We start from the raw sequence: 27,972 nt of genomic DNA on the forward strand, positions 1-27,972 counted from the left end.
CTGATTACAGATGGATCATTTGTCCACTGGGGCTGCAACAAAACAAACTGTTACATGACATTCTAAATATTTTTATAGTGCTCCTAATGATTCAAATGAGGGGTCCAAGTATTTAAGCAAACTTAAGACCCACAGAATAAAGAATATGCAGACAGTTCATTTCAACAATTTAATAATGTTCCAACAAATTACTGACAGATGATGCAAACCATAGTACTGCTGATGATTTGTTGTTAAATGGAGACACCTGTAGGTCAATCCAAGTGTCAAATATCAATATTTACTTTTTGTCAAACACATTGAAAAAGCCCCCTTAAAAGCTCTTTCAATCCTTAGACAGCACTTTCAGACCAAACTAGTCTGAAAAGATGACAATCCTTTAAGATGTTCCAAATTCAGAGACCAGTCTCATGAACAGAACATTTATGCTCTTTGAACATGTCATTTAACACGGTTCATTTCAAAGATGAAAGATGAGTAAAAATAACATTTATTCTCAAAATAACAAGCATGACATTTCAATCAAACAAAAACCAACAACCAAACTATTGTTCCCTGTAATAACTCAATATCTAAATCTTGAGACCAATTCATTTTGTGGTTTGAATCATGTCAGTCTTCCCTCTGCTGCTTTTGAGACAAAGCTCTTTATGTTCCTTACAGCAGTGGGAAATTACCTCTAAAATTCAAATACTTTATATACAGCTACTGTATTTTTGCGCTTTAATCAATACCATAACCTTTCAGTTAGACATTTTGCACATTAACCCCCCCCCCGACATAATACAACAATGGTCTTCAGTAGAGCCGTGCACCGTATCCAAATGTCTGTTTGATGGAATCAAAGTAGTGTCTCTGCCATCCCTCCCTGGTCCTCTCCTCCTCGTTCTCTGGGACGCCCCGGCAGCACAGGGCCAGCTCCGTCTCACTGCCGCGGTCCGACAAGCTCAGGGTCACCGTGGCATAATGCTCTGAAGAACGTTAGGGTCAGAGGAGAGGTCACGTTATGGGGTTCTGGATGTGCATGCCTGACGTGTGACTAAGCATGGGAGACGGCAATGTACATGGTGTTTATTACATCTTATCCGTTTAGTAGACACTTACCCAAAGCAATGTACAATAATGTCAAGCACCTGTCAGTAAGTTCCCAGACACAGTGCGGCAATATCATTACAACTACAATGTTTGATCCATCTGATGATATGGTGTTGTTATTGTTGGCCTTTCCTATCTCAAATGCAATATGTTTATGAGACAACATCTTCAACTCAACAACACAACTTACCACTTGGCCAGGTGTTGTATCTCCACTTCATCACTATCCTCTCCTCAGGCACCTGAACAATAGGAACAGGAGAGACGTCTACTAGGTGGTTTATCAGGAGAGAGGTGTACCAGGAGAGAGGTGTACCAGGAGAGGTGAAGATAAGAGCCCTTTATGATCTTACTGGACAGGAAAATGTTCTTACCAGATCCTGGAATTCACCAATCACGTTCCCATCCAGCATACGGAATCTTCCACCCTTCTCTGCCTCCACAATCGCAGCAGCGTGGGTGAATGCCTGAACCATCTACTCATGCACGCAAGCAAACACAAAGATTCAACTGAACCATCTACACACAGAGACAGATTAAATTGAACGATCTACCCACACAGAGAGACTGATTCAACTGAACCATCTACACAGAGAGTGATTCAATTGAATATCTACACACACTGTCAAGACCAATTGAAAGATATGTCTCAGTATCCACAATGTTTATGTCCCAAATAATTCACATTAAGAGAATATCTCTGGAGTTATGGCTTTGAACACATCTGACCTAGGAACATGCAACTATGTTAACCCATGCAGGCCTATGAGAAAAGGTGTTACATATAGCTAAGCCTATGAGAACATTAGGTTTCATGAGTGTCCATGATTTCCCAGCTAGTCGATCACTATTCTTAACTTCCTTGACTTCCAGGGTTTCCTTCCTGACTTGCAGTGAACTGTGGACTAGCACAATACAGGTGTGTGAAGGTGCATCTCACCTCCTGGTTGAGGAATACTCTGTACAGCTCCTGTGGAGAAGTAAGGAATGTCTCTTTCAGGCTGAATTTACAGGTGGGGATCTTCACCCCGGCGTGGGCAGAGGGGGTGGAGCTGCTGGTGCCAATCTGTTGCAGTAGAGGACACAGTGGTTGGAGTACACATACACAGTGGTTAGTGAGAAGATATTCTGCATCCTCTGATGCTGAGATTAGCTGGACCAACCTGAGTTTTGTTCACGCTGGCTCTGGACTGTGAGGTATGCTGGAACATGCCATTGGCCGTGGGCAGGATCATGCCCTGAGTGAACTCTGCAACGACACAGCGGGACGTTCACAGTAGGGGTTGACCGATTATCGGCGTGGCCGAATAGGCGCCATTATTAAGCATTTTTATGGTCATCGGTATCTAAACAGATTTGACCAATATAAATCTGTAATAATCGGCATCGGTCCTGAAAAACGCATATCGGTTGACCCCCTAGTTCACAGCTCCAGGTATATTAAGGAATCATTTCTTCATTAAGCACACGCTTTCATTCAAAGCAACGTATTGGGTTGGGGGATTTAAACCTGTAACCTCCTTGTCTGAAGTCAAATGCTCTACCACTGAGCTCGACCCATCCTCAGGATCTACCACTAAGCTATACCCATCAAAGTGATCTACCACTGGGCTAAACCCTGCACATCTTGGGTTATACGAGGAGCTATGAAAGCCAGGGAACATTGGGTGTCATCCTGGATATATATGGACATTGTGGACAGTCTCACCTGTTTTTAGATAGCCGACGTAGCTCCCAAGCACTGCGCGGATCTTCTCTGTTCCTGTGCTTCTCATCAGAGCCAGTAGAGGAGTGTCCGGCTCATCTTTGCTCAGCGACACATTTATCTACCACAAAACCATGAAACAGTAAAGGTTTGGTTGACACATCTTGAGACTTTTAGAAAAATACATACAAGGTTGTTGGTACTGCCCCATCTCCCTGTGCTAGGCTGTGTAGATCCCTAACTGATCCTCAACTCGACTCACGTCAAGGTCTTCCATGTCATTCTCATCAGACAGGTTTGGTACATCAATGCTGCCTTTGTACTTGACTCCCGTTTTTGACTCTCCTGATGGACAAACATACAGTATTTTAGCACCTCAAGAATGGGAAACTTATAATTCTGGGCAGATAGCAATCTCCATAAGCAATATGTACAAAAACAGTTTTTTGTTTGCCAACCCTTCCTCCCAGACACACCTGTCCACGTAGCCTGCAGGTTCCACTCATAGAAGAAGATAAGCTTCCCTTTGCGATTGTTGATAGAGGCCTCCCCTTCAACCTTGCTGACCTCCGTCACTTCACCACTGCCCTCCTCATTCTCCACTCTCACGCCCATCAGAAGAGATTTAAGTTTATCTGAAGACCAGTTAGTAGCATCACGTTCAGTCCTGCAAAATTAAATAACATGTATGTGTATAGATGGCAACAGTCTACTCTATTAACTTCCCAAACCCATATTTGCTGGCACCTTTTTGCTTTACTACTGAGATACATACTCAAGTTCTCAATTGTTTAAAAAGGAGCCTCAATAATTCAGTATTTTATCATTATGAGTACCTTTGAGAATTTTTTGGACGATGATCTTTTTTCCAAATTAACTAAATGTTGATTGCAGGCTAACTACCCATATAGCATTGCTAACTTAGCTAGTATGTTGAAACCAGCCTTATTGAGGGACTGACAGGTATGCTTCTATCTAACATGAATAACCTTGCCGTGTATTCATTAACCTACTGTATTCTCGTCAGTGATCTAATACATTTATCTTATTTACATTCTGTAATCTGGTAAACACTAGTAAATGCTGGCTCAGATACCACAAATAATTTAGCAGGCTAAGAAATTAGCTTTAGCTAGCTAGTGTTGGCTGGCGGTGTAGACTAGGTTAGATTAATAAAATACACAACATTAACTCTGACTAATGCTTCTACTTGTTTTCCATTGTATTGCTGGTTTTGCAAGCTAAAACACAAAGATAATTAGCTATCATGGATGACTTGATAGCTGACTGTCCTGTTACATTGCTGTAACGCTAGCTTTTTAGTGAACCAAGTTAGCTTGCTAACGAGACAACTCACCAGTGCCAATTGTTCACATTAGTCGCGTCTGCTCTCTCCTCCACAATCCAACGAGGGTCCCCTTCTCCCCACTTTGCCATAGTTAGATAACTGTAGCCTCACACTTGTAGTATCGTTGGAAGAGAGAGCAGACCGCGCCACCGGTAACCGTTCACGACTGACTGACAGGCCCGTTTCCTACTCTCGTTTAGCTGCCGATGTGCCGTAGAATTTGCTGGAAACGGAAATATGTTCCACGCACAAAAATGTACCCAGTTGTTTCCGAAGATTGAGTTCCACACACTCCTCCCATAAAATACTGTAGCTATATTGTATGGTGCATTCCTGACCATTTGTATTCCTAGCCTTTTATCTACGTTACATTCTTTAGGACAATCTCGATTATAAAGCGGGATTTGGCACTATTTGATGGGAACGCTTGCTTTTGTAAATACATGCTCTGCCCTTCCTTGGCAGTCATTCCGTGTGCGTGAGTGCGTGTTTCGCGGAGGAGGGAGGGATGGGGGGGCATCCAAAAATGCACAACTCGTTGCAACGACGAGTAAAAGGTACAAACTAGACAAATTACCCAAATGGTAGATTTAAAAAACGTAGAATAGTCTTTGGGAGAGGTAACAGAAATCTAAATAGTGAGCTGTTCCACCAGGCTATTTTCATCCAACCAACCATTTGACTTACCGGTAGGCCTATTTCCTCTCTTGCTGTTGGCGGTCGCGGACACGGATCGAGGTTGCAGTGGTGAGGTGAGCTGTTTCATTCAACTGAATTATTATTTTGCAGATCACACAAGAAGCAAGATATTCCAGACTTTTAATAATTGTTTTTATGTATGGATATATATTAATGATGATGAGTAGGCTATCATGAGGTTGTTAATGTTGCTCACGAAAACAATCGTTGAATTGACTAGTAACATGGCCTGATCGGATAGCAAAAAATGTATAGCCTGAAACTATGTGGTCATCAGTTCAAACATCGATTGTGGCTTTTAACTATACAAATTAAAGTCAACCTAATGCTGAAACCACCACTTGTAGCACAATTTGGCTACCAGGGAGGCAGGGTGTTATAGCTATTTCTACACAGGTTGAGCTGTTTATCCGTAATATTCTTAACATATTATTCAATTCCGCAGGTTAGTCATTTTTGCCTTGCCTCTCAATATTTATTGCTAAATATGTGTAGGCTAACCGACATGGCCGCGACCCTGTCGGAGGTACTATAGCCTACTCGCCTGACATTGGCCCGCACCTGGGACCGAACCCACCACCTCCGACATCCTATGCGCGAACACCAGCTATGCCAAGGAAAAGCTAGCAATTTGCTGGCACGGGTGATCTGTATACCTGAGGAGTGAGTTTAACTGATCTACACCGGCTACACATGCACCTAGTGAATACAACCAAAACAGCTATAGTTGCCATGGTTACTAATATATATCCATCCCAGGGCCCCCCTAGGAATTTCACTACCACATGTCTAGGACCTAGAACTGTCCCATCAAAAGTTTTACATAACTTTAATTAAAGGCTTGGAACTGTCTAGCTTCTTGTAGTTCAATACTAGTACCAGCAAAATATTTACTGCTGGGGATTTGTACATGCAAGTCTGCATACAGTATGCAGTTCACTATTTGATGCAAGATAAAAAGCCACCCAAAAAAAATCCTAAAGGCAGGACCAAACCATTTAATGCAGATACAGAGGGGTGGTCGGTCAATATGGATGTTTACTGTTCCAAAAACAAGTACAAATTAAAAGATCAGTAATTGTATTGAATTAATGTATATACTCAATGATGATGGTTTATATAATATAATTTTATAATATTTTTTCCAATTTATTTTGGCCCCTGTTAGTCACTTGGAATTGTCCTAACTTTTCCCCCTATACGGTGCCCCTGTTCCATCCACATCCACCCTTCCGTTCGACACGGACCGCATCCTTCTGATGGTCAATAGAGCTCTGTCTGCAAGGCTGCCTCTGAAGATACTCCGCCCCACCACACACACACACACACACACACACACACACACACACACACACACACACACACACACACACACACACACACACACACACACACACACACACACACACACACCTACAACCACAGCTGTACCCATATTGTGCCCAGAGGTATTTTGGTCTGCACCCGTTGATTATGCCCCTTTGAAATCTAAAATGAACTGAGAAGTTATAGACTAATACACATTTACACATTGACGTAGCAATTCCAGGACTCTAATAAAATGAAGCCTCTGCATGTATGCTTTAACTGTTTCTGATCTTGTATGGATTTGCCATTTGTTGTCGTTTTGTTGTTCGTTTCACAAACTGCCAAAGGCTATGTAATCAAAATGGCATTAATAAAAATATGAAATTATTCAGTCCAGGTTTTTGTTAGGCCCAAAGGTTTTAGTGATACATTGCTACATGTAGGCCTATTGCTCAGTCAAGTTCAGTTCACAGTGGCAATGGCTCCCACTGCTGGACACAGGGTTTGTTCAGGTGAATATAGCCACGTCGGGGAAACGAGAATCACCCCCGCTGCTTAACACACACCTAAACCTACAACGGGTCAGGCCATGCAAGAAAATACATGATTACTGATGTGTTTCGCAAGCTTTACAATACCCGAATGTAAACATTTGTTTTATTATCATCATAGAACATATGAAAACATTCTCAAAGAACAAATCACATTGCCCGGAGCGTTGATTTACTCTGTATTCACACCCAAGGTCCAGCCACCCTGTCTTTTCACTCATCAATCATCATATCTCCTGATACAGATGCATCGAGCCCGCCCCATTTCCCCTCACCCCCACCCATGCGCCCTGTCTGCCTTGCTGTACCAGCAACAAGCAGGCGAGCAGGCGAGCAGCGAGACCTAGCGAGCGAGACGAGAAGGTTAGCCAGTTCTGATGCCGTGGCATGAATGATCTCATCCCAATCTGATCTCCCGCTATTTACAGAGAATCCTATGACCGACACCGGTATTAAGTAAAACCAAAAAAGGTATGCTTTATTTAAAAATATATATTTATGTATTTATTCAAGTCCTCAATGGATGTTTATTTATGAGCTAGTTTGCTAGCTTGCTAGGCAGCTTACTAGCTGGCGATTACCGAAACTAGTCTTGCAGCTAGCTAGCCACCTAGCTAGCTAACGACGTTAGCTTGTCTGGCATGACATAGAAGGACGCTTGTTGGGAGGGCGCAGCCGCTAGCTAGCCAAGATGGTCAAAGCAAATACATCTAAATATACCAAGTTAGGGCGGATGGTGTTTGTTTGCTAGTTAACGTTAGCTATTTTCATAAAGCAATAATTGTATTACATTGAACGAGTCTGCTAACTAGCTACCTCTGACTTCCTACCAGACTAGCGAGCTAGTTATTTCAAAATGGCCTCATCTCCATTGTCGTCCTAGCTTCTCAATGGTGCTCGTCAGACAAAGCATGCGGCTGAACCATCACCGACTTGACAGAGGACGAACAGTTAGTTACGTACGACTGTAAGACGCGTTGATTGCATCATGATGAATGCGTTGTCGATGTATTATGCATTACAGGATTAACTGATTTGACTGCTTGGGTTGCCAGATTGATACTTCACATTACCCGAGCCAGCAGCAGAAGGAAATGCTATCAACGTCAGTATAGTGGGGGAGGGGAGCCAGCTAACAAGGAGGAACTCGGGTGAAACTAGCTAGTTAGCTGTGTTATTTTTTTTCCTACGATTGTTGTTTGCTGTTTCAGATTGACATCTTTGTTCAGAATAACTGTTTATCAGACAGCATAACATCTCAATATATCAGTCTTTATGCAATTTGGTGAGATGAATGTCTTGACTTATCTTGACCAATGTTTTATATCTAAATAACATATTGAATCTTTATTCATCAGTTTCTATCAGGCCCTAACAGACTTGTGTTGAATGGTCCCTTTCAGGCTTGCAGTGTGTGTTCTGATGGAGGAGCCTCTTAGTTGCCACATTTTTATCTTCCAAGTTTCCTTCTTGTCTTGTCACGACTACTTCCCCATGTCTTGTTTTCAGACAGCCAACTAGTTAAACACACCCAGTAAGCTTTAATGCAGCTTCTGCACAGGGACAGCTGCATTTGTATCTGCGTCCGGGCTCATTTTTGCTCTTATTTGTACACGTTTTGTTTTCACAAATAGTTTATCATCTTTTAACAGGATCAACCGTTGTTCGAAAAAACGGGAATACACATTTCCCTTCGTCTGTCTCCCGTGTTGTGTTTTTTTAACGACCCCTTTATGAATTCTCTTAGTCATGGTGTAGGAGATTTGAGTCTGTGCAAGAGCAGGTTTCCCTCTCCCCCGGAGCTGCTGTGTTCCTCTGTTCACCCCAGAGGCTCGCGTTGGTCCCAGTCGTGTACAGCGGAAGTAATATCATGGTCTGTTTCAGTACGGAGAGATGTTGACTGACACTGACTGACGCTGGAAAGACTTCTCTGCACTCTTCATGATTCTCTAGCAATCACAAACTCTTGCACTCACAATCTGTCAAATGAGTTTTTTTTGTGGTGGGTGGGTGATGCGTGGGTTCAGTAGCCCCAGTTCGTCCATGTTCGACCAGCACAGGGCTCCATGGCCAGGCTACTAGCGTTGCACTGTGTTGCCCCCCCCTCCCCTGGGGCACCAGGTATCCAGCTCATCATTAGCTCGAAAAAAAAATCAAGTCTGCTGTTTTGCTGTCATCTAGAATAGTGTAGTTAATGCTTATAAATCCTTTTTTGTTTTGTTTTTGTATTCAAGGTTCTTCTGTTCAAATTGTGTCTTGTATATTTTGGTTTATGTTACATGCTTGCCTCCCCTTGGATTTCCTGTGCTGCTTCTCAGATAGTACATGTAGCGGAGTAGTGATCCACCTGCTTCGCCCTGCGCCCTCCTAGCAGAGCCTCCCGGTAGCCCCCTCAGCTTGATGGGACATGTAGTCGGAAACCTAGCAACTATACTCAGTCCAGCCCCTTCCGTAGTGACTGTTTTATTGGTGCGTGGGAGTCAGCGGCCATGCTTACCTTGAGGCAAGTTTTCTGACATCTTGAGTAAGTTCAAATTGATCAGAAGTTGACTTCATGTATCAAAGACGTCTGTTGATTCCCCCCCCCCCTGCAACTGTAGTTGTGAAGGTGTGTGTTGTGTAAACATGGAAAACATATCACATGTGCTTCTGTGTGGTATTTGTCTTACTAATATTTTCTTCGTATTTTCTCATGTTAACACGACGCGAGTGCCTGATTTGAACCTCCCAAGACAGCAGGTGGCAGTGTGTGGCTGGGATGGCGTTGTGTTGTTTTTCTGAGCGTGGCCTGTCTCATGCTTTTACTTTTAACGCACTCATAGCAGCTGATTGGTAACATGCTACATTCCCGGTGGTTCAGTGGGTTTGTTAAAAGTGTGGTTATTCCGCCCAGCAGGAGTCAGCCTAAAATGGGCAGAAATGGTGCAGAACAAAAGCTGCTTGTTGCTTGTACAAAGGTTGAGACGTGCAGCAGCTGGGACCGGGGTGCTATGCTAATGCCTGTGCCTTCGACAGGAAAGGTATAGCCAACTTTCAGAAAAAACAACAACAACCAGCCGTTTTTATACTTAGCCTACACGAACACTTGTAGAGTTTCTTGTAGAGTTTCCTTATCATCAGTCTTTTCAGCTTTTTTAAGATTTAGCCTATTTGTTAGTCTACCATCAATAACTTCTCCTTTTTACACACTTAACAGCACATTTTTACGATTTTCCATTCATGATAAGAATATAGACGTTTGTTGACTTGTGAAACTCAGCCAACACAACACATGATACTGTCAGTATGTGTGTGTCAGTATGTTTTGTCTTTGGATGACGCCTGGCCCTGTATAACTCTTCTCCTCTCCCACCCCCCCCCCCCTCCCCCCCACCCCCGTCACAGAGAAGCACCATGTTCCCGAAGGGCACGAAGCGCAAGTTTTCCGACTCCGCGGACGAGCCGGGGGCGGCCGGCGGGGAGACCCAGTCCAGCTCGATGGCCATGCGCATGCTCTCCTCCTACAGCCTGCAGCGCCAGTCCCTGCTGGACATGTCCCTCATCAAGCTGCAGCTGTGCCACATGCTGGTGGAGCCCAACCTGTGCCGCTCGGTGCTCATCGCCAACACGGTGAGGCAGATCCAGGAGGAGATGACCCAGGACGGGACGTGGCAGATCATGACGCAGGCCCTGAGCGCGGCGCAGTGCCCCGCCGACCACCTGGTGGCCACGGAGGTCCTATGTCGGCAGGCCGAAGCGGCGCAGGGAGAGCAGGGGCCCAAGCCCCTCTCGGAGGAGGAGGAGGGCTACCACGAGGAGGACGAGGAGGAGGAGGAGGACGAAGAGGAGGAGGAGGTGGTGGTGGAGGAGGGGGAGGGGAAGGTCACCATGTCCTCGGGCATCGCCCAGGCTCCGGCCCCCTACCTGCCCGGTAGTTTTGGGCTGGACCCTCGCTGGGAAGAGGACCACGATGAGGAGGAGGACGAGGAGGAGGACAGTGAGGAGTGTGGGTCTGGGTCGGAGGGCGAGGAGGGGGACAACAGGCTGGTGGGAGACTCCAGGACAGCAGAGCAGGTCTTTGGGACCTTTGAGATTAAAACCCCAGCGCCCAGCCCCGACCCCGCTCTGGAGGAGCTGTTCTCGGACGTGGACGCCTCCTACTACGACCTGGACACGGTGCTGACGGGCATGCAGAGCGCGCCTAAGATGGGACCCTATGACCTCCTGGAGAGTCTGTCCTCCCACGGCCCCTCGGCTCTCAGCTCCAGCTCCAGCTGCCGAGCCGACCTCAACGAACTGGACCACATCATGGAGATCATAGTGGGCTCCTGAGGACCACCCAGCCTGATGCCAGACTGCACGTTGTGTGTGCATGGATGGGGGAGCCCCTCGACACATTCTGGACATTGAAGGGTTATGAAATCAGACTCGGTTATAAATCTGAAGCCAGCAATGATTACTTATACCGTGATGTTTTATTTTTTATTTGACATATTTTCTATGTTCACTTTTGTCATACATTCTATATTTTCCAGTCTTTGTTTATTTATTGTTGAATGGACTGAAGATCAATTCCACACTACATGACAAAAGAGCTGAACAAATCGCAATGCATATTTTCCTAAAGAGTCAAACCAATATGAATGAAATATATGTATATGTACGTATGTATATAGAAATATATTTTTTTGCATTACACAGCTTGGGAAATTTACCAATATTATGTAATATTATTTGTCCTTGATAGGTTTTAAGATTTTAATGTAGCCAGATTCTTCTGTCTTCCTATGGGTTGGTATCAAGCAGACTACAGCAGAATCAGACTGGCTCCTCCAGGCCTGCTGGTCGACTGGCTCTTTCAGGCCTGCTGGTCGGCTGGTTCCTCCAGGCCTGCTGGTCGACTGGTTCCTCCAGGCCTGCTGGTCGACTGGTTCCTCCAGGCCTGCTGGTCGACTGGTTCCTCCAGGCCTGCTGGTCGACTGGCTCCTCCAGGCCTGCTGGTCGACTGGCTCCACATCTGAATGAACACATGGAACATGTATTACACATGGAACTGGGAGAGTTCTGGGGTCCTTAACCCTTTCATCTGCAGTAATAAGCCATATTTTCTGACTTTTTTAGAATAACAAACAACTAATTATGAGTTAACCCACCTAAGTTATTTCCTTTTTTTTAATTTATTTGTATTTATTCAACACAGATAAAAACATGCTGAGTTGTATTTTGTTGAGACAGATCTTCATTCCCTGTTCTGGAGCAAATATGGGCTTACTACTCTATGCAGTTCTTTCATACAAGTCACACATGATTGTACTCAACAGTAATAATATCAGTATTTTGTGTTTCTTTTTCTTTTTTCTTTTAGGCAGTTGTTTCTCTAGATCTTATCATGATGAAGAGGTTACTCAGGCTAGTGTTGGTGAAGTCAGACAGTATTAACATGCTTGTTACCTTCCTCACTCCTCCAGGAATGATGTCACTCTGGTTTGAACACAAGCTGGAATTTCAAAGACCTTAACAGTTGTAAAGTATATGCATTTTTTATATTCAGAAAAAAACATTGTACCGTCTTTGTAAATATTTTTTATAATAAAAGGTACAAAGTGTATTTGTTGTGTAGTTTTGTTCTCTAAGGCAGTTCTTTAGTTGTACTTTTACACTTCTAACACACTGGCACGCTAGCCTTCTGTTTGCCTCGTGATGTGGGAAACATTGTTGCGGTGACCACTCCAGATAGAAACTCTGCCCTGAGCTACAGCACATTTAGTCAATTAGCAGACGCCTTTATCCAGAGCGACTTACAGTAAGTACAGGGACATTCTCCCCGAGGCAAGTAGGGTAAAATGCCTTCCCCAAGGACACATCATTTTCCATGGCCGGGAATCGAACTGGTAACCTTCTGATTAATGGCTTGATTCCCTACCCACTCAGCCATCTGACCTCCACTGTCTGGCAGGCAGGCAGGCAGGCTTCAAGAGATTCATACTTAGCAGTGTGCTGTTAAGGACAGAAGAAGACGTCTGAACGTTGAGGCAACTGCAGACAGTCCGAGGGGATGAGGTGCCTACCTGCCGGTTTGTGAGCAGGTGTGTAGAGCTGCCAGGGAGGCCAGGGGCCCAGGCTGTTCCACATCTGGAGGGTTAGGTGCAGCAGGAGATGCAGAGGGATTGGCCTGGAGCTGGGGCTGGGAACAAGTCTGGGAGCTGGGGCCAGGGACAGTGCTGGAACTAGGGATCAGGATTGTGCTAGACCTGTCCCGGTTATCTGCTCCCAACCTGACCTCCCAGGTGACCTGGCCAGCCTTTCTCAGCCTGAGCCTCTCAGGACCAGAGGAGCATAGAGCTGGCGTGGACCAGAGCTCAACAACACAGGGTTTCTTCTCCTCCATCCCAGCCAGTCTGAAACCTCTTCACCAGCTTGTCTTTCCGGGTGCTACAGAGTGCAGTTCTCCATGGCAGTATTGGGCTCTGGTTGACCCCTTTGCACCCCTAACCCCCCTGCATCCCTAAACCTCCTAACCTGCCCTGCACCCCTAACCCTCCTGTAATCCAAATAATCATAGACACAGTCCTCAAGCATGATAAGCACTTATAACATGTTAAAAATATACCTTTTAACAAGACCTCTATGAAAAGTGTGTATCCACTTGTTTGAACCACAAATAATTTACTACTTCACATTACTTGGACAGCAGCAAGGGTGCCTGCCACCTAGTGGCCGTGAAAGGGAATAGCAGAGGAGCGCAGCGTTGCTTGTCCATCCACAGAATTGCATCATCTGGGCAGAGTAGTCTCCTCTAGTGAGAAAAGCACCAAACACCAGTGACTGGGTTTCTAACAACACACCCTCAACAGACTAGAAGAATAAAATATAAATACTTGACTTATTAATAACTCAAACATTTTGATTAATTCGTGTAGAAAAAAGAACGTGTCTACATGTTTTACGCAGATGAATCGCGCTCTATGCCCCTTGACAGCACAACCGTCCAGCTCTGTAAACATGAATGCAGACGACAAAACGGTACTTGGCCCGGTGAATGGAAAATTAACATACAAAAAAGCCCAGATGGAACTGCTGATGGGCGTACCGTTCTCAGTGGCGCCAGACCACGGCACCCTGATACAATCAGTGCCCCCCCCCCCCCCACTGCCCCCCCTCCTGAGTCACATATCGTCTGGAATTTAATTTGTATTACTCAAAATCTTAACTGCACCGCTGTTAGTAAAGTAATGTATTGCTTGACAGCCCTAATAAATATTGTTTTCTCTCAGTCTGCTCCAGTGCACCAAATTCTCCTGAATTAAAGTCATGTAATCTTAATCTTTAGACCCAGAGCCAGGGCAGGAGCCAGGAGGACCTTCTGTTGGGCTTGGATGCTGGGATGAGGTTGGATGATGGGATGTTGGGGTGAGGACACACACACAAATAGACAGACACATTGGTGTTGCTAAGAGGAGCTGGAATAGGAGGGAGCTGTGCATCTTCTTGGTCCACAGAGCTCGGCACAGGCTTCAAGAGAACACAGCATAAAGTATGTTTTCATGCAGAGCACAGAGCTCTACCTAGTGGTTATAACAAGAACTGCAGTTGCATCACTTGACTGTTATGCAGGAGGGGCAGCAAGCTAGCCCCAGAACAGGTAGTCTACGAGGGGCAGCTTTGCCCAGAACTAACAACAGGCAGGCTAGGGGGGATTTTTGTATAATAGCGATGACATTTTAATAGTTTACCGGATAAGACAGCCCGACCTTGTGTGACGCTAGAGATGGTGTGTCGGCAGACTTGTGGTCCAGGCCAAAAAGCACTCTAATGGCAGCGTTATTGTCCTCAGATTTCAAATATGACCTAGAAACATTGGCAAACTACCACACAAGGTCTCCCGATGATCCATAAATTCAAAACACAGTTACTAGCCAATACCAGTCAGGACCCGCCCGGTAGAGGCCCTTTTTCTGACAGGAGTGGGTCCGCTAGGCTACCAGTGGTGTCGTTTAGCCTACCGGCGATGGCGTGAACGATTCACAGTGAACCTTCTGAGTTGTATTAGTCACAGCATCACTGTAAGAGGTTGATGACTCAACAGTCAATATAGCATGGTAAGCATGGTTCTTAATCTTATTTGTATTTTATTTTACCTTAACGTTTTAACAATTTCATGTTCTCAACAGGCAAACAAGGTGATCTGGCAATGCCTTTGAAATGCTGGACTAGAGCTAGCTTGTAAACCATTACTGATTTACTAGGTCTAGTCACCATGGCACTGCAATTGGATTCATTCATGTAATAATTTGCACACAGAACACTCTTTGTTGGGCCCCTCTTGACCCCACTTGAAGAAATAGTTTGGGCCCTCAGTCAAGTTGTGCCGTCGTACAGGTTACTCACAGTGTGTGGGCTCTGTTGTCAATAATGTATGACTGCTATGATGAACCTATTGGCTTAACTCTGTGTTGGCAGGTCTTGCTGCAGATGACTTCTTGTTAGAAAAGAAAGTCAGAAAGCAGGTCACTTCAAGAACAGCTCCCCACCCAAACTCATGGAAAAAATACATTAATACAACAATATCGAGTCAAGTCAATTTTATTGATCCCACGAGCGGAAATTTGCTTGTAGACAGGTATTAAAACACATTCAATCCATAATAAAATACTACATAAACAGCATACCTGACACCACACAAGACAACACAATACATTACAATACAGTACAAGGATCACTTAATATTGAAAACCCAGAATAAATTATGTCCATAAAAACGTCATGCCTTCAATATTCTGATGTCCTCGTGTCCTCTTTGATTCTCTGGCTCAAAGTCAGAAATACTGGTGTACCTCTCTCCCCTCTGGCCTCACACCAGGACCTCTCTCCCCTCTGGCCTCACACCAGGACCTCTCTCCTCTCTGGCCTCACACCAGGACCTCTCTCCTCTCTGGCCTCACACCAGGACCTCTCTCCCCTCTGGCCTCACACCAGGACCTCTCTCCTCTCTGGCCTCACACCAGGACCTCTCTCCTCTCTGGCCTCACACCAGGACCTCTCTCCCCTCTGGCCTCACACCAGGACGCATCCTGGTCCTCCCAGAGGAACAAGCTCCATACTATTCAACCCAGAATCATGGTCTCCACTCTTCAATCAAATCTTCTCAAAATGAATTATGAGCCTGGGTAATTACGGACTGTGCATGCATTATTAGATCGCTCCACTCTGCTGTCACGTAAAGCTCTGACCTCAGCATCGTCCCACTGCTGATGAAGGAGTCTCCATCACGTGACAGAGAATTCTATACAACAACACAGAGATTGAATAACGGTTCGTAAACTCATGGTATGCCCCGTTGAGTGAGTAGGTTGACTTTGCCTTCACCAGAGAGACACTGCTAGATGGGCCAGGGAGACACAACCTGTAGCCAGGAAGACATCTTTTCATCTGTAGTGTGTGTTCAGCTGATTCCATTATCTCATCTGCCAGACATGAAAGGAATGTAATTCTAGCGTAGCCAATTCTGCTTTAGGTGTTATTGGTTTGTTTTTGGGCTTAACTCACAAAATCAGGCCGAAAACATTCATTTGCATTGGATTGGTGGGTCAAATATACAAGAGGTGTTCATTGTGTTCACATGATTTCAGCTTCACTACTCCCACCACTGTAAACATGCCACGCACGACATCGACACAGGGATGGAACACTCAAGTCCCAGAGGGAAATTCCACCGTGATTGACTTCAAAGATGTGGACACCAGGTATGGAGATGTCTGCCAGCAGCCCTGTCTTCATCCTGACCTCTGTCACATGCTCGTCCCAGAGACTGACAGCTGTGAGCTTCTCTGAAACAGCTCTCCAAGACGGACCTGGAGAGGAGCCAGGAGACCTAAGTCGTGTGGAAAAGGTTAAAGACCTTTTCATTTGATGCGTCCTATAGGGATGAGTGTTGATGCAGTTGTTTTGTCTGTATGTATCTGTTGCCATATCATGTCTGTATGTATCTGTCGTCATGTTGATTTTAGCACTCTGTATAGCACATTGGTCAACGAAAGTTGTGTTTAGTTGTGCTCTATAAATAAAGATTGATTGATTGATTGATTGAACGTAAAATCGTAAAAAACATTTAAAAAAACGTTTTCCCATGTTGAAGATTGCAAAGCATGCCGTTCCTTCTGACTTCCAGGACAAGGCACTGTTCCTGTGATCCTGCCCCTTTGTGCCAGGCCAGGGTGGTACCGCACCTCAGGGTGAGGAACTACACCTGCGAATGCTCTGCTGCTTCTTGGGAGGGGAAGAGATGCGAGGAACATTGATTTCATATCTGGCTGATGCGAAAGGATCACGTTGTGTACGATAAAACTCAAATATGCACTTCAGATCTCATAATGCTGTTAACTGTTGTGAATCCATCGTCATGGACATAGGTTGTGCATCTGAGAGTACAGTATTGTGTGTATGTGTGTCTCTGTGTGTGTGTGTTACATGCCACTGAAGTCATGTGAGTCTTGGATGTCGCTGGGAAAATCTGGTTTGTTTTTTACAGCATGTTTCCTGGAACCGATGCTTAAACGTTGATGCCTCTCTGAGGTAAACAGCAAGCCATCTTAGTTGTGCATCTTATCTCTCACTGCCTCCCTGTTACCCTGCTTGCACTCTGAGGGGCTCAGCCAGACTTTGTGCTTTAAACGACACAATGAATTATTCAGACCATGACTCAGCACAATTCCAGATAGTTGCCTGTGCATGTCTGTGACTGCGTGTCCACACATGTAATCTGTACATTGCCTGTCTGCTGCTGCCTGTACCCATGTACCTGTAAAGTTAAAGGGATTTTCTATTCTAATATTCTAGATCTTATAAAAACATGTCAGAGTATTGGGCTGCTTGTGGATCCGGAGCCAAACATAGTGCCGTATCATCTTGCTGCTCATTCTAAAAAGAACCTGCAGTCAGATAATATCCGTTTGTATCTGTCTCAGCAAGGAGGATTTAGACATGTGTCAGAAACGTTCTAACACAGCGTTCTAACTCCACCTATACAATGACACTGTCTTAAGTTCGGTCACTGAATTATGTCATTTTCTTATATAACTTTCTCTTTGAATGTATTGCCATGTAGTTCCATGGCAGTTCAATCAAAACGTACAGGTATGTAAAGAGTTGCCCTATCGTCTAACACAGTGTTCCACCTCCCATCCATCCATCTATCAACCATCCGGATGTGTTTCACCTATACAATGATGTTACCGTAAACCTGTCTTTAGTTCTGCTCATTTGAGTGTGTAATGAGCTCTGTTTACTGTCTATCATCCGAGGGTGGCAGACCGTGTTTCTCTGGCCTGGGCTCTCTCTCTGGACGCTGGCTTACATTTCTACTCTATTGATTACAAGCACTCAGCCAAACAGGGATAGTGCCATGATGTTTTAGTTTCTGGCCATCACTCAGTCCAGTGATGGCAGGACCAGTGCCCCTCCCCCTGCTCTCAGCTCCTGTGCTGTCGGAATGAGCGTCTGGTTTCAGGATGTGTTCTTGCCACTTGGGCCGTGACCCTGAGCCCGCTCCAAACCCCTTCATGCATTAGACAAAACTAATCAGCCCAAACGATTAAGACGAAACAACTCTTGCACTGTACCCTTCCAACTTGAACTAAAACTCCTGTACCTCATCCTTCTAACCCTAACTCCAACCAAACTACAGTATCTTCCACGTCTTCCACACCCTCCACAGTTTCCTACTCATCTATCTACCTTGATGTTTATGATTAAGGACATGGTCCAGTGTTGAAGTACAGGGTTTAGGGTTAGCATATAGGGTTATATAGGGTTAGAGGTTTGGGGTTAGGGTCCAGTGTTGGAGTACAGGGTTTAGGGTTAGAGTATAAGGTTTGTAGTTTAGTGGTAGAGAATAGGGTTTAGGGTTAGACTATAGGGTTCAGGGCTTTGAGTTAAAGTGTAGGATTTAGGGTTAGGGTTTGGCTTGCAGGATTGCCCTGCCCTGTTTTTCAATTCACAAGGTGAATTACGATTCCTATGACGACTACAGGAAACTGTGCTGCCACTGCCTCATCTTCTGTTCTGGAGGTGGGGTCTTGAATTATTTAAGAGGTAGCATCTCCTTGAAAGCACGACACCAGAGAGGACCTCCAGTTGTGGCATCACCTACTGCAGCCTCCTCTCCCTGGAAGGGCCTATGTCTGCCTCCACGCTCCTCCCCAGCCTCCTCTCCTCTCCCTGGAAGGGCCTATGTCTGCCTCCACGCTCCTCCCCAGCCTCCTCTCCTCTCCCTGGAAGGGCCTGTGTCTGCCTCCACGCTCCTCCTCTTGTTTTCCCCACAACTGTGATTCCCAGCATGACTCTCTGCCCAGCTGTTATGATGAGAGTTGAACACAAGTAGTGCTCTGAGTCTAATTCAATTATGTGCCTCCTCACCACGTTACTGTCCCAGTCTAGAGCCGGTCTGAGCTGTCCTGAGTGTCCTTGCCTGATGGGTCAGATCGATGCTCCTGCAAAGAGGGGGGGGGGGGAGGGGGGCTGTGTATGGGAGGAGCCTCCCCTCCCATATTTGGGTTACTGAGCTGGACCGGAGATCCGTGTTTACAGCAAGGATCCAGACAGAACTGCCTCACTTCACTGTGGACCAGGCTGTGGATGCGGCAGTGATCTTTTTCTAGGACAACAACTTTTCCCTCTCTCTCTCTCACTCGCTCCCTCTCTCTCTCTCTCTCTCTCTGTTTCTCTCTCTCTCTCGCGTGCGCGTCCCGCTCCGCTGCGACTGAGGGGAGGCTGCCCCAGGACAGAGAGGCTTCTCAGCAGCCCGTCGCCACTGGCCGCAGCCCCAGACCCTTCCCTCCTAGGGACACCCGGACGAAGCCATCATGTGTGACTGCTTCCACATCGCCTTCCCCAACTGGCACACCTCGCCAAGCACGGGTGGGCATCCGTCTCTCCCTGTCTCTAATCTCTTCACCTCTCCTCTCTCGGTTCCGGTTCTCCTTCTTACTGCTCTCTCTTTCTCTCTCTCTCTCTCTCTCTCTCTCTGTCTCTCTCTCTCTCTGTTTCACTCTCTCTCGCTGTTATCTTTTACTACTGCCTTTCAGTTTCACAGCTCTCACTGTCTCTCCTCTCTCTGTCTCTCTCTCTCTCCTCTCTGCTGTGAGTGGTCCCCTGACTCAGCAGGAGTGAGCGGACGCTGCAGCTGAGTAGCAAGTGTTTGTTTCCTGGGTGTGTCTGCAGTGTGCAGGGTGTGCTGTGCTCACTCCTGTCTATACTGGGGAAACTCAATTGACTGTTGAGAATGGTTTTGTGACTACGGCGTTCTCTTTGAGTCTTCAGTACTGTGACAACATGCACCTGTCTTGTCATCGTGACATATCAATCACAGTCAGTGAAGCAGTGTTTCATACTTGTACACTAATATTGTCTGAAATATTTGTGACTCATTCGGTGTTCTGGAAGCCGGAAAGCGTTCATCTTTTTGAGATGTTGTAGCTTTCATATCTAAGCAGAATGGATGGATGGTTTGAAATGCAAAACTCTTTGACTGTACAATGCACAGAATACTTGATTATTGACATGTAGGATGTTGAATATTGTGTGTGTGCTCACAGGAAGGAAAACTAAACATATCTGTGATTCTCAAACAAAGGTTTGTAAAGGCTTTTTATTTATCATCCATATAGAGACTAGAATCACCAAATAGAGACTGTGATAACCCTAGCTGTCATCACCCTATACAGAGACTGTTATCACCCCATAGAGGCTGGGATTGCCATATGCTGTTATCTGTCATACAGATGCTGTTATCAACAGAGAAATGCTGTTATTACCATGTAGAGCCTGTTGTAAACGATGTAGATGCTGTCATCCCCATTTAGAGGCTGTTATCATCATATAGAGGCTGTTAGAGGATTTGTCTTTCTGAGAGGCTCAGCCTCCTGTGTTGAGCCCCACCCTTGAGGCCCAGACCAGCTCTGACCCCGGAGAGACGGATACCCAAACATCACAAACATCAAGCGTTCATTCCTCGCTGATAGGAATTTGCGAGGTGATCCTACTGATACATCCCCCCCCCCCCCTCCACAGCGTTTGTGGACGGTAGGAGGGGAGTTTCCATTTGATGCACTGGGTCCAGTACAGAAGGACTCCCGCGGAAAGACACCCACATCATCATACCTGCGTTGCACACCATGACAAAGCTACTGGCAGATTAGTATCAATGTTTCAGCTTAGATTGAAAGCATGTGGCGTGACAGTCCCATGTGCTCATTATCCTCAGGGGGAAAATCGAATTCATTTTTCCCCCTGAGGCTGAAATCTCATTATGATTTGGATACAAACAAGCCACCCCCTGCTGAAAGAAGCTTGTGTATGTTGGATAGGGATCGAATCCCTGGTTCTCTGTAAATCCTGGACATGTAATGTGCTGTATTAGCTCGGCTAACAGGCCACAGGCCTGCCCAGGTGCACTGTGAGATGGGAGATTCTAACTCGGCTGTAGTAATGCTGGTCATGGGAGAGCTGGTTATGTTCACAAGCTGTCTAAAACTGATTGAGAAATCAGACCCAGTGAATCCATGCTGTTTTAAGCTAATTAGAAATGTAAGACTATCTGTTTTGCTAAGAAACATCTAAAGCCTCAACATGCAGTCAACAATAAAAAAAAGAATTATGTCATGACTTGGCTCTTTAGCAGACATTTAAAAGTTATTTTTCTGTGTAAAGACAGGAGAGCCCAGGCCAAACATACATTGTGTGAAACATACACACACACACACACACACACACACACACACACACACACACACACACACACACACACAGGAGACAGGCGATGTAACACACACATACAGTGGTCTCACCCAGCTGCTTAACTAACCCAGGTGAACAGGTAGAATGACACGATTTGTCATCTATCATTAGCATCGGACATTTTTGAATTTGTCACCTACTTTGTGATTACATTTGGATACTTTTGGTCAATAGTGGGTGTTCTTATCATTTGCAGCACCCGTAGCACAAATATTTGAGCAGGGAGTTACGCCATATGTAGGAACAGGATCCTGGAACACCAGCCATTCACGCAGACTGGAACACGACATGATAGACATGATTCAGGCTTGGTACCAACAATTCAATTTGTGAGTTTGATTTCAGACAGGGAATTAACTCTGTGCATCTAAACACCTGTGACCTGTGGATCTCACCCTCTGAGGCAGAGCCCTGGTTTGGGGTTGGCTCTGGGCTGTGCTGACACGGTCACTGGCCCTCTGGAGTAGAGGTCTGGACTGTGAAGCTATGGTCACTGGCCACAAATGGATTAGATGTGTTTAGTTCTGGTGTAGACCCGGAAACACAGGGCTTCTGTCAGGGGTCCACACCCCTGCCCGCCTCCCCCCTCACTCCCCTCACCAACGGATAGATGCAGATCACCAGGTTGTCTAGGAGACTCTTGAATGATGGTGTTCAGGTTCCAAAGCCAGTCAGTACAGACCCCATAGACACAATACAAGGGATGTTTTTGGCAAAGGTTTTGTCTATATCATGTGCAAGCCTTGTCATCTAAATATGCAAGTTGAATGTATTATTTCAAGAGAAGTGTAACCAACCACACCTTCCTCTAATTCAGACTCTGCGACTCCCCTCCATAGCGTATTACTCATTCCAGTGGAAGATTGATGTGTTGTTAATGTAGTTGACTGGACTGTAACCCACAGAGGAGGCAGTGTCCTCCCTTATTTGTGCATCAGAGGCTGGCCATTATCTCAAACCAAGTGCACCCTGGCCAGTCTGGGGCAGCTGCAGTGTGTGTGAGGCAGAAGGAAGAACGCAGGTTGTTTCTTAAAAGCGACAGGTGACTTCAACAGGTGAGTTGTCTGTCTGTGTATCTATTTCCTCTGTAAGATTTTCAAAGGAACAAAGATAGTTGTAAAACACCATACCAGGAATGATGCAGCTGCTGCTGTCGGTAATACTAATAATGTGTTCAGTTAGCGGACGCTTTTGTGTAAAGCAACGCACAGGAACCTACAACCTCTAGATAAACCCAATGCTCAACCACTGAGCTACACCCTCTCCATGTGTTTAGAACAATTGGCAGAGACACTGTGTCTAACTGGACACCTGACAGCTCCAGTCTCCATCCAGATGCACTGCGTCAAAGCTGTCTGGAGGACAGGGCTTTCCATGGAGTTACTGTTTACCAGGACAGAGATGTTGCACTGACTTTATTGGGTTCAGTATTCTCTGTCTGCTAAATGGGTTTAGCCATGTGTTTAGCTGTGTCTTTACGGCCCTGATACTGTGGAGGTGATGAGGCTGTGGAGGTGATGAGACTGTGGAGGTGATGAGGCTGTGGAGGTGATGAGGCTGTGGAGGTGATGAGGCTATGGAGGTGATGAGACTGTGGAGGTGATGAGGCTGTGGAGGTGATGATGCTGTGGAGGTGATGATGCTGTGGAGGTGATGAGGCTGTGGAGGTGATGAGGCTGTGGAGGTGATGAGGCTGTGGAGGTGATGACGCTGTGGAGGTGATGAGGCTGTGGAGGTTATGAGACTGTGGAGGTGATGAGGCTGTGGAGGTGATGAGGCTGTGGAGGTGATGAGGCTGTGGAGGTGATGATGCTGTGGAGGTGATGAGGCTGTGGAGGTGATGAGGCTGTGGAGGTGATGAGGCTGTGGAGGTGATGAGGCTGTGGAGGTGATGAGGCTGTGGAGGTGATGAGGCTGTGGAGGTGATGAGGCTGTGGAGGTTATGAGACTGTGGAGGTGATGATGCTTTGGGAGTGTTGAAGACTTGTTGCTGTGATAGGGTACTGGACCCAGTTCCAGTAATTAAAATGTTGATCACAGTGCTGAATTGCGGCATATCACTGTAAGAGCGTAATTTCCCAAGAGGAATTCAATACATTTTGTCAAATCAAAATTAATTTTCTCTGCTCAAAAGTAAGAGCTGAAAAACAATGTGGTATTAATTTATAAAATATTATATTACATACATGTATTATTTAATATTTCCATTTGCAGCAATGCATTTCAATTTTACAGTAAGCTGTGTTCTTTGGTGGCGATAGTTGGTACTGCATGTCTTGTATAGCAAGGCAAAACGGGATTACTGTAAGTGATGACAGCATTCCAACAAATATTATAGTGAAAATAATATAACTAATTTGAACCTGCAATTAATATGAAATTACAATGACTCCATTAATAAAACGACAGTGAGGAAATACATTTGGAATCTTTGTTATAAAATAGAGCACTTATTATTGTACAGATTATTTCCTGTTTTAGTCAAGCCATTTTCCTTGGGCATAGGAATATACTATCACACAGAACATTGCACAAAGATACTGTGGATAACTTTACAATGAAAAGGTTAAATAAAGCAGTATGATTACATATCCAGTATTATCAGGATTTAGATCATATTGATTGGGTGGAAATGTTTCCTCCTCCTACAGAGACTTCAGACCAGGTATCAGCAGCTGTCTGCACTCTGGGTCGATACAGTGGATTGTTTTCCAGCCTTGTGGGGAAGCCAGTCCCCCAGGGAGGTCTTTCCAGGAAAAGCTACCAATAATCTGGACACTCAGTATCTCAGTCTACCCTCCAGTCGCTCAGTCTACCCTCCAGTCGCTCAGTCTACCCTCCAGTCTCCCAGTCTACCCTCCAGTCTCCCAGTCTACCCTCCAGTCTCTCGGTTTACCCTCCAGTCTCCCAGTCTTTCACCCAGTGTCCCAATCTTTCACCAAGTCTCCCAGTCTTTTACCCAGTATCTCAGTCTACCCTCCAGTCTGTCAGTCTACCCTCCAGTCTCCCAGTCTTTCACCCAGTCTCTCAGTCAGTGTCCCAGTCTGAGCTGCAGTGAGTCACCAGTACCACCATGCTATATGACAATATGTCATCATCAGGGCCAGAGTTTATTGTAACATGGCAAATGTTCTGGCCACACAATCCAGATGCGGCATCTTGGTTATTCATGTTCTCCAGATGATGGAACATTTATCTACGATGATATTTCTTTTTTAACAAGTGACAAAGTTGTGTAAAAAGTTAAATGCTAAAGGTTTTTTTTCTGTACCCTTCTTTCAGGGGGCAGCCGAAGGCTGCAGGGACCACAGGACGAATCAGTAAGTTACTGCTGCTGTAAAGCTGTTGTATTACATTAATCTAGCTTACACTTTTATCCAAAGCAACATACAAATAGTGCGTATAGAAAATACAGGAGCAAATCAAAGATCAGAAGTGTTTAGTTTTAACAGTATTTCAGTGGCCAGAATCAACTTGTATTACCAGCATTACCAGCATCCAGGACAATGTGCACAGTAATCACATCAGGCACGGTGGAACAATAGTAATATCTCAACTACAATGGAGAAGAATGAAGCAAAACATCATATTTTAAATGGAATATCAAACAAGTGTGTGGTTGTGGTCACTTGTGAGACAGTGGTAGAGCAGAAAAGACAGATTAGCAGGCATTGAAAGTAGCATGTAAACATGTAGCCTCAAAGACGGTGGAAAGCAATAATGTGTTGTTGACTCCATAGATATGTGATGATCCGTCCCACATCGTAGAGGGGGAGAGACCACGGCCACAGGGATCCTCGCCTGTAGAAGAGTTTCCTGAAGCGGGCACAGACACACAGGTGCAGTGCACCTTCTATGGGTGGGGACATTCAAGATTACTTTATTTGTCCCTATGGAAATTTGTCTTGGACATTTGTCAAATTTCCCTATGAACAAATAAAGTAATCTTGATATCTAGAGAGAAACGCAGGATCTAAGGTTGATTTCTTTTCAGGGTGGAGAAGAGCTTTATGATCCGCTCTACAAAAGTGTCAAGAAAGAAAAAAGGGCCGGGCGAGGATTCGGTTCTCTGTTTGACAAGCGCTCCACGCCCAAGACAAGGAAGCTGGAGGTAAGATTACCCACATCCTTTTCCTTCTAATGGGGATGTGTATAGCTCAGTGGTAGAGTATAAGGATGGGTATAGCTCAGTGGTAGAACCTGGGAAGGGCATATCTCAGTGGTAGAACATAGGAAGGGTATAGCTCAGTGGTAGAACATAGGAAGGGCATAGCTCAGTGGTAGAACATGCAAATGAGTTAGTTCAGTGGTAGCGCATGAACTTATTGCATTATACCACTAAGCATCAGATTGTATGTTTCATGGATAATCAAACACAAAACTTACAGTAACTAAAACATATGATCTATTTATTTATAACGTTGTAGGAAATAAATATGTCAGAGTCTGGGATGATAGTGAAAACAGCTAAAGAGGCCTGTTCTGAGGGTCTGGTGGTGAGGGGAGGAGGAAAGGAGGGCCTCTTCATTCAGGAAGTCAGACCTGAGTCCCCTGCCTCCAAAAACACGAGTGTGAAGGAGGGTGAGTTGCTGTTTATGTCTAACGAGGATTTATAAGTGACATCACTTTCAGCTCATTTGTGACGAATTTGAATAAATGTATCTGCCGGACGTTATGTAGTGAATTTTACTGTTTATATTGTGTAAAAATTCAAGGGTATATAACTTTATATTATTTAACTTTATTTATATTATATTATACTTTTATATAAACGACATACTGTATATAAACAGTACATGTATTTATCTTAATGTGTACCTGGATTAACTAAGGGTGTTTGCAGGGGACCAGATCATTAGCGCTACAGTGTACTTTGAGGATGTGGCATACGAAGACGCTCTCCAGATTCTAGAACGAGCCCAGCCTTACAAAGTAGAGTTCTGTCTGAAGCGCAAACCCATTGAAGCTGTCACCCTGGAAACTGATCCAGCCTTGCTTTCTGAAATCGAAAATGTAACTATTATCATAATATTCTTGTATAATGAGTACTATCTGTATTCTCTGCTTTTGTAGAGTTCAGCAGCGGTATTCTGAATAGAAAATAACTATTTTTTTCCTTTTCTTATTGTCCACCAGGGGGCAAAGGACTCTCCAGAGATGAGGAGACGTGGAAAGACCAAACGGCAGGGCGACGGCCGGATCTCATGGCCTAAGTTCCCCTCCTTTAGTAAAGGACGAAAGTCACGTTTTAAGAGATCTCACAGCTCCTCAGAGGCTGACGAGCACCGTCAGTTGGAGCTCAGCCCTGCGACAAGCGACACAGAGTCGCCGATCAAGACTCAGGACGCTGTCAAGCACAAGACTAAAAAGCATAAGATGAAGTTGTCAGGTCTGAGAATGAAGGGCCGCTTCAGCAGGTCTGTAGACCAGGCTGACGAGGAAGCACACATCCCAGGACCAGAGGAGAGGGGGCAAGGCTCATCAGGTATCCACTCACCTGACCCACCAGGGAGTCCAGCAGGAGAATCACCTCAGGTATATGTGTTAGAAGATCCAGAACAAACAGGGTCTACCCCACAATACAAGGTGCAGCTCCTCAGCTTGGACACAACTTTAAAGACAACAGATTTAACAGCTGCAATAACTGACCAAGAGTGCCCCTCTGGCAAGAAATCCCCCGAAAGAAAGACAAAAAAGAAGAAAGAGCGTTCTGAACTAAAGCTCAGGATCATGGGAAAAGAAAAAGCAGCTGGTAGTCAAAAGAACAAATCCATACAGAAACAGGATGTAAATGTTCAGTCTTCGCCACAAAGACTTAAGACTCTAGGAGCCAGTATGGAGACCACTGAGCCACTTACAAACATATCGATGACCCATAGCGATGTATCACACACAGAGCTGGATTTGTGTCAAATCTCTGTTAACACTGAAGCAATCAACATTTCCAGTCATGAGAAAATATTACCCTCTACCATGACAACTGATGTTGAAATGAGCATGCCTAAAGTAGACCTGTCTCTTGACATGTCAGAAGTAGGGCTTCTAAGGCAATCCCCAAAGACTGTGAGAGAGAAAGATTTAACAGAACCATATGGTATACGGACAAGAGGACCACTTGGAGACATGGGCACAGCTAAGCCACGGACGGCAGGAATCCAGGGTACAGGTAGTGACAGTATTACACTTCTACCTGAAACGAAAATCGAGGACTCCAAAATGGATGTATCTAATCTTCTGTCCAAAACTAAAATAAATTATGCTTCAGCCAACATTGAGGCAAAAATCACTCCCACAATCAAACTGCCACGAGTGGACCTTTCTGACATTGTATCTGATGAACTTTTAACATTTACAGATGTGAATGTTAAAGGAAGTAGAGATTGTACAGCAGAAGTTGAGGGTGTGAAGAAAGAAATTTCAGATTACCAACTTCCCAAAGTTAAACATTTCAAAGACCAACTTCCTAAACGTGAAGATTTGGTTATACCTGGCAT

At 45.1% G+C, this 27,972-nt stretch overlaps 3 protein-coding genes across 11 annotated transcripts; 2 read left to right on the forward strand and 1 right to left on the reverse strand.

The window, feature by feature from the left end:
• Positions 1-469: 469 nt before the first annotated feature.
• Positions 470-5,491, reverse strand: ahsa1b (AHA1, activator of heat shock protein ATPase homolog 1b). 2 transcript variants are annotated; one of them, XM_084673972.1, is made up of 10 exons: positions 5,409-5,491; positions 4,836-4,905; positions 3,277-3,467; positions 3,063-3,145; positions 2,804-2,921; positions 2,259-2,344; positions 2,036-2,161; positions 1,470-1,571; positions 1,286-1,337; positions 470-971 (listed from the first exon to the last, which is right to left on the reverse strand). In XM_084673972.1, the coding sequence occupies exons 3-10, from the start codon at positions 3,413-3,415 to the stop codon at positions 799-801; spliced, it is 879 nt and encodes a 292-aa protein (XP_084530098.1). In that variant the 5' UTR covers positions 3,416-3,467; positions 4,836-4,905; positions 5,409-5,491; the 3' UTR covers positions 470-798. The 2 variants fall into 2 exon arrangements, with proteins under 2 accessions (XP_084530098.1, XP_084530088.1); XM_084673962.1 differs by lacking the exons at positions 4,836-4,905; positions 5,409-5,491 and adding an exon at positions 4,158-4,536.
• Positions 5,492-6,995: 1,504 nt separating this feature from the next.
• LOC146299564 (cell division cycle-associated protein 4-like) lies at positions 6,996-12,293 on the forward strand. 8 transcript variants are annotated; one of them, XR_014729914.1, is made up of 4 exons: positions 6,996-7,177; positions 7,590-9,726; positions 10,091-11,776; positions 12,051-12,293. XR_014729914.1 is itself a non-coding variant. In XM_084673926.1 (4 exons), exons 3-4 carry the CDS (start codon positions 9,616-9,618, stop codon positions 11,015-11,017), a joined length of 1,038 nt encoding a protein of 345 aa, XP_084530052.1. In that variant the 5' UTR covers positions 6,997-7,177; positions 7,590-9,230; positions 9,603-9,615; the 3' UTR covers positions 11,018-12,293. The 8 variants fall into 8 exon arrangements, 7 of the variants coding, with proteins under 7 accessions (XP_084530024.1, XP_084530033.1, XP_084530052.1 ...); XM_084673926.1 differs by having other exon boundaries at positions 6,997-7,177; positions 7,590-9,230; positions 9,603-9,726; positions 10,091-12,293; XM_084673916.1 differs by having other exon boundaries at positions 6,997-7,177; positions 7,590-9,209; positions 9,603-9,726; positions 10,091-12,293.
• A 7,252-nt stretch (positions 12,294-19,545) lies between these two features.
• Positions 19,546-27,884, forward strand: LOC146299565 (uncharacterized). The gene is made up of 8 exons (XM_084683163.1): positions 19,546-19,600; positions 24,761-24,798; positions 25,219-25,326; positions 25,479-25,589; positions 25,906-26,059; positions 26,322-26,491; positions 26,624-27,541; positions 27,849-27,884. The coding sequence occupies exons 1-8, from the start codon at positions 19,546-19,548 to the stop codon at positions 27,882-27,884; spliced, it is 1,590 nt and encodes a 529-aa protein (XP_084539289.1).
• The last annotated feature ends 88 nt before the right edge of the window (positions 27,885-27,972 follow it).

This window comes from Hypomesus nipponensis, chromosome 3 (genome assembly GCF_054491055.1).
Source record: "Hypomesus nipponensis isolate SF chromosome 3, ASM5449105v1, whole genome shotgun sequence".
NCBI classification, from domain to species: domain Eukaryota; kingdom Metazoa; phylum Chordata; class Actinopteri; order Osmeriformes; family Osmeridae; genus Hypomesus; species Hypomesus nipponensis.